This window comes from Fonticula alba (genome assembly GCF_000388065.1).
Source record: "Fonticula alba strain ATCC 38817 unplaced genomic scaffold supercont2.3, whole genome shotgun sequence".
Classification (NCBI taxonomy): domain Eukaryota; order Rotosphaerida; family Fonticulaceae; genus Fonticula; species Fonticula alba.
The window spans coordinates 2,917,319-2,922,512 of record NW_009242973.1 but is presented as its reverse complement, the minus strand read 5'-3'; the positions used below and the strand labels follow the sequence as shown (position 1 = coordinate 2,922,512).

Sequence of the window (5,194 nt, the reverse complement as noted above, 5' to 3'; positions counted from 1 at the left end):
CCCCCCCCTACCTCGGCCCGCTAGTTGCCTGGTCCTGATTCCGGCTCTCGAGTGTGAGAGGCAGCTGGATGACATGATGATGGTGCTGATGGTGGCCAAGAGATGGGTACGTGGTCTCAGGGGGAGCCAAGTGTATGTGTATGTGTGTGTGAGCGAGAGCCCGTGCGAGAAAGCACGATGAGATCGGGGACTGCCCAGGGCTCACCAGGCTCTCAGTGTGAACTTCCAGCCAAAAACACCCAACAGGCTCACAGAGTTGCTCTGGCTAGCAATCTGCGGTCGAGGGCCGGGTCTCCGACTCACCGGACTCCTTTGTTGATGTAAAGCAGCAAGGACAGAGTCCCCTCACCGTTGAGCCGGTCCCCCTGCGAGCATAAGGCCGGGCACCAGAAAGATGAGGGCCACAAGGATCACAGACAAGCGCGCCGAGGCCCCCCTTCTCCCCTCGACCCGGGAATGGACACAAAGCACACATCGGCCCCCTGAAAAAAGCGGCCAGCCTTGTGCTTGTTGCCGAGTGCGACGAGGACCCAGGTAGGGAAGAAATGCCTGGCAGCACCCCTTCCAAATTATACATGCAGATGGTCACGTAGAGGGCCAAGGAGCCCGGCCACCCACGAGCCTGGGGACGTGTGAGGTGTCCTTGAGATGGGGGCCCAGAGAGTGGGCTACGAGAGGAGGCATTTCGAAGGACGGCATTGGGGGCCGGTCAATCGCCCGGTATTCCTCCACTCTTCGAGCTCTGGCAAGCCCTTGCAGGTGGGCCAAAGACGCGGCAGATGTTGGAAGCCTCGTGCCGGCATGCGATCGGGCATTGCACCCTGTGCGGGGACATGTGAATGCGTGCAAATGGGCCTGAAGGACCACGGATCTGGCGGGCGGATGTGCAGGAATTCCTCCTGGCAGGTGCCCAGGAGCAGGGACATGTTCAAGGTAGGCCGCCGGGGCGAAGGGCGAGCTAGTCGGGGAAGATGCGCGCCCGAGACGTCGGCCGCCGAATGTTTCTACCCGTTCATGTTACTTGCTGGCTCCCGGATGCTTGCTCCCGCGCACACACACACACACACATACACGCACACACACACACGCACACACACGCACACACACACGCACACACACACACACACACTCTCTCTCTCTCGCTCTAAGGTCCAGGGGTCCTCGAGCTCGAGTGGACGCTTGGTTGGGGCGAGATCCAGCGGAGAAAGCGCCCAGGTCGCTGTCCGAGACTGCATGCTCCGGCTGGATCCCGCGAAATTGTGAAACAACGCCCCCGTCTTCCAGTGTCGGTTGAAACCGAGGAGATCTGTGGCATTCTCGACGGGTGGTCATTATCATGAATGCCTGCCGGGGAGTCTCCAGTGTTGGCCTGGGGGGATCGCCAACGGCCCCCGGGCAGCATCGACGCCCCGCCCGGCGTCCCTCCTCTGCCTCGTTCTCCCCCCCTCCGCCCCCCCCCCCCCACCCCTCTCTGTCCTTCTCTCCCGCCCTCCCCGTCGAACACACATACAACCCCGCCTTTCCACCCACGGCTGAGCAACTAGCCCCTCCTTTGTGCCCCTGCTGGGAGTGGTCTCACTTTCGTGGTCGGCTCGGGGGTCCGCTCCCACGGGCACAACTTCCAAGCCTGCACAATCCCTTCAATCTGGGATGCTCCCCTCCATGAGTGATCCCCTTCGGTCATCGGACGGAGCAGGCCATCACCCCCCCTGAATTAGGTGCCTTGGAGGATCGAACAAATCAACGAATCGGCGCGAGAATCCCCGTCCTCAGGCGTTGTCTCTCGCTCGGCCCCTCTATCTCTCTGTCTCCTCGAGCCTCTATCCCACATCGGCAGATATCTGGGACTCAAAGAGGCGTTGGGCCGTGCGTTGAGATATCTCTCCCTCTCTCAGTCTCTCCCCCTCGCAGCTTGATCGGTGCATCCTTGGGGCAAGAGCACCGTTCATCGGGAGCTCATGCCATGGGGCGCCCCTTCCCCCCCCCCCCGTGCAATACTCCCCCGCCTCGGGAACGGCCAAAGGTCTCGCCCTCTCCTACATGCCCGCTGGCTCCTTCTGGACTAGCATCCATACCCCGGCCGGTGGGCTCCTTGATGCGCCAGGGCCCTCTGCAGTCTTGTTTATGGTCGGTCAGCCTCCAGGCGCAGGTCCTCCGCCCGACCAGGCGAAGGGGTCTCCTGGATCGGACGAGTATTCGGTCAAAACAACACGTGAAGCGGTCGCACATAGCGCGAGTCCGACGAATTTCTCGGCCACGGCTAGGCAGTCTCGATGTCCGCCCCCTCAGCCCTCTCCCTCCCTCCCTCTCTCTCTCTCTCTCTCTCTCTCTCTCTCTCTCTCTCCGTTTCCCGCCCCCCCCCCCTTTCTCTCTTTGACCCATCGTTATTGACATGGGCTGTTGATGGGTGTTTGTCGGGGCAGCCGATCGCTCCCCACGGGGAGGAGGCCCTTTTTTTCCGGGGGCACGTTCCTACTCCTGCTCCATGGCTGTTCAGCATTCTTACGCGTCGGGCTCCTGATGGTGCAAGACAAATACTCGCTTTCTCTCTCTCTCTCTCTCGCCCCCTCGCCCTCTCGCCCTCTCGTTGCCTCTTTCCTCCCCTCTCGAGCCGTCTGCTCGCCTCCCTCGCAATCCGGCATACCGCGGAGACATATGTGTGTGCTAGTGATATTTTAAATATACCTCCCCGCCGCTTTGGGCCTCCCCGCACACCAAAGAAAGGCTGCCTTGCACCAATCCATGGCATTCCAACTGCAGCCTCAACTTATTGCCCTTTCGCCCTCCCCCCTATGCCTTACCGGGAAGTTGTGCCCTGTCACTGGTGATCCCCTGCTCCGAGGGATGGCACACCAAGGTAAGGACCTGTACGAGGGTTGCTGCTCTTGCCAAAGAGAGCGAGGCATGCGTGACGCTTCTGACCATCCCCGTCTCGCGCACTGCCTGACTCCCCCGCCCTTCCCCGGGCCCCGACACTGAGAAGGGCAGAGAAGGAGACGCCGGGGGGTGGAGGGGGCCGCTGAAACCGGCATACCTATGAGCCACCGAATATGTCACACTCTCAAGGGTCGAGAGGGAAGCCGACTGTGTGAGCTTCTGTGACCGGGCTCTCGGAGCTCCCTTTTAGCCCCCTGCCGGAGAAATCTCCTGCTTGCGGAGCCTGTCGACGAAACCGGCCCCACCTCTCCGGAGGAACAGGGGCACGAGGTGCCGGACAGGCAGGAGGCGCCACAATGGAGCCCCCGGCGAGAGCCCCTAAACCGTTTCGAGATATCCTCCACCCGGGGAGAGCGCGCTGCCCCGGGCAGGTCTCTTCGACTTTCGCCTCTGTGCTCCTCCCTCCCTCTTCCGCAGGCCACAGCAGCGGTTGTGTCGCGTGAGGCCACGGGGGAAGGGGGGCAGGCTATGCGCCCTGGGGTTCTCAATCGCAACAGCTTCACCAGTGGTGGCATCATCCGTGTTGACCGGGGTCTCGCCCCAGCATCTTTTGGGGATCCTCCTGGGCTCCAAGGGCGTGCATGCCTTGCTAAAGTTGCGTTCGGTTCCGTCGATTTCGCTCCCCGGCCGGCAGGTGGATGGCCCGCCCTGCCCCCCCCCCCCCCCCGAGAGATCGCTGCCCCATCTGGCATCTGGTCTGGAGCGAGCACGGGCCGATGTTCCAGCCGGCGCTCCTATTCCCTCATGAGTCAGGAGGGACATCAACTTGTCAACATTAGCATACGGATCCGTGGGCTCGGCTAGGCCGTTGCCCCTGCGCCTGCCGCTTGTAGGGTCACCTCACGCCCGGGGCACCGAAGTGCCTCGACACTGGCCGCTGGCCTTCGTCTGTTGTCACCCCCAAACAATTGCTGAGACCAGGCCTCGGGACCCGGCCCTCACCGGCCCCTCACCACTCTTAAATGTTCGCATGTGTGTATGTATGTATGTATGTGTGTGTGTGCTCGTGTAAACAGCGCCCCGCGTAGGCAGCCTCAACGGCAGGCAGGCGTGTTAGGACTGTTGCAGCCCGTTGGATTTGCTGGCACTCGCGTGTTGCCCCCTCCTGGGCAAGTCTCGCGAGCCACAAATATTGGCCCGGGCGAACATGGCCGACGCTCCAAGGATGCATATCACATGCGCCCAACCGCCTCCCCCGGGCAGGTTCCCACTCAATTGCGTGGCGCCATGCGTTGCTCGTAATCGAATCCCCAACAAACTCGCTGTCTATTCCCCGATTTTCAGTATCCTCCGGGCGATGTCAACTGCCGTCGGATTGGCCAGGTCACGCTGTCCCAGGATGGTGAGCGCCGCGTCGCGGCGGATCTGTACCGGAGTCCGCCCGGAGCCCGGCTCGCTGACCGTGAGGACGCTTTTTGAGCACGCAAAGGCGGTCATCGAGCGCGAGGGCGAATGTGCGGTGGTGGTGGTGGTGGTGGTGTTTGTGCAAGAGAGAGTGCGATTTGCATGTGTGTGGAGTTGTGTCAAGGACGCCGCGCAAATGAATGAGGGAGGCGTGCGCGAATGCAGATCCCAACGGCATGCCCCGCCCCCTCGCCCCCCCCCCCCCCACCCCCTCGGCAGCCATGGCGTCGTCGCTGCTCGGCCGGCTGAAGGCCATCGAGGTCGACCGGGACTTGCTGGTCTTCAAGATCCTCTATACCTTTGTCGCCGGTGCGCCGCCCGCCCGACACGCCCCGCCGCCGCCGCCGCGCCCGCTCGCCCCCGTCGCCACTAACGCCGGCCCGTCGCCCCGGCCCTGGCAGCCACCTTCGCCTCACTCGGGCCCTTCCTGTCGGTGATCTTCGCCGGGCGCGGGCTCACCCCCTCGGAGATCGGGATCATCCTCTGCGCGCGGCCGTTCGTCTTCTTCGCCGGGGCCCCGCTCTTTTCCATCATCGCCGATCGGGCCCGGCGGACTCGGTGGCTGCTGCTGACGGTCTTCGTCCTGAGCGCGGTCATCCGCACGCTGATCGCCTTCATCCCGGCCGAGCGCTTCGCCCTGCTGGCCTTCGTGGTGCTGACGTGCGAGTTCTTCGGCAGCCCGGTGTACTTCCTCATCGACACCGTGGTGCTCAAGGTCCTGGGAAAGAACTCCGATCGCTATGGCCAGCAGCGCCTGTTCGGCAGCATCGGGTGCGCGCCGCATCCCGCCCGGCGCCTGGCGCCCGCGCCCCCTCCCCATCTGCCCGGCCCTCACGCCGCTGACCGCAATGCC

The 5,194-nt window shown here is 63.3% G+C and overlaps 1 protein-coding gene across 1 annotated transcript in view; it reads left to right on the top strand.

Moving 5' to 3' along the window:
- Nucleotides 1-4,562: 4,562 nt before the first annotated feature.
- H696_02403 (hypothetical protein) overlaps nucleotides 4,563-5,194 on the top strand; it is a gene marked incomplete at both ends in the record, with an annotated part of 6,903 nt that continues 6,271 nt past the window's right edge. The window contains 2 exons of the mRNA XM_009496305.1: nucleotides 4,563-4,650; nucleotides 4,743-5,112. Coding sequence (XP_009494580.1) covers nucleotides 4,563-4,650; nucleotides 4,743-5,112 — 458 coding nt within the window. The remainder of the gene's footprint in view (nucleotides 4,651-4,742; nucleotides 5,113-5,194) is intronic.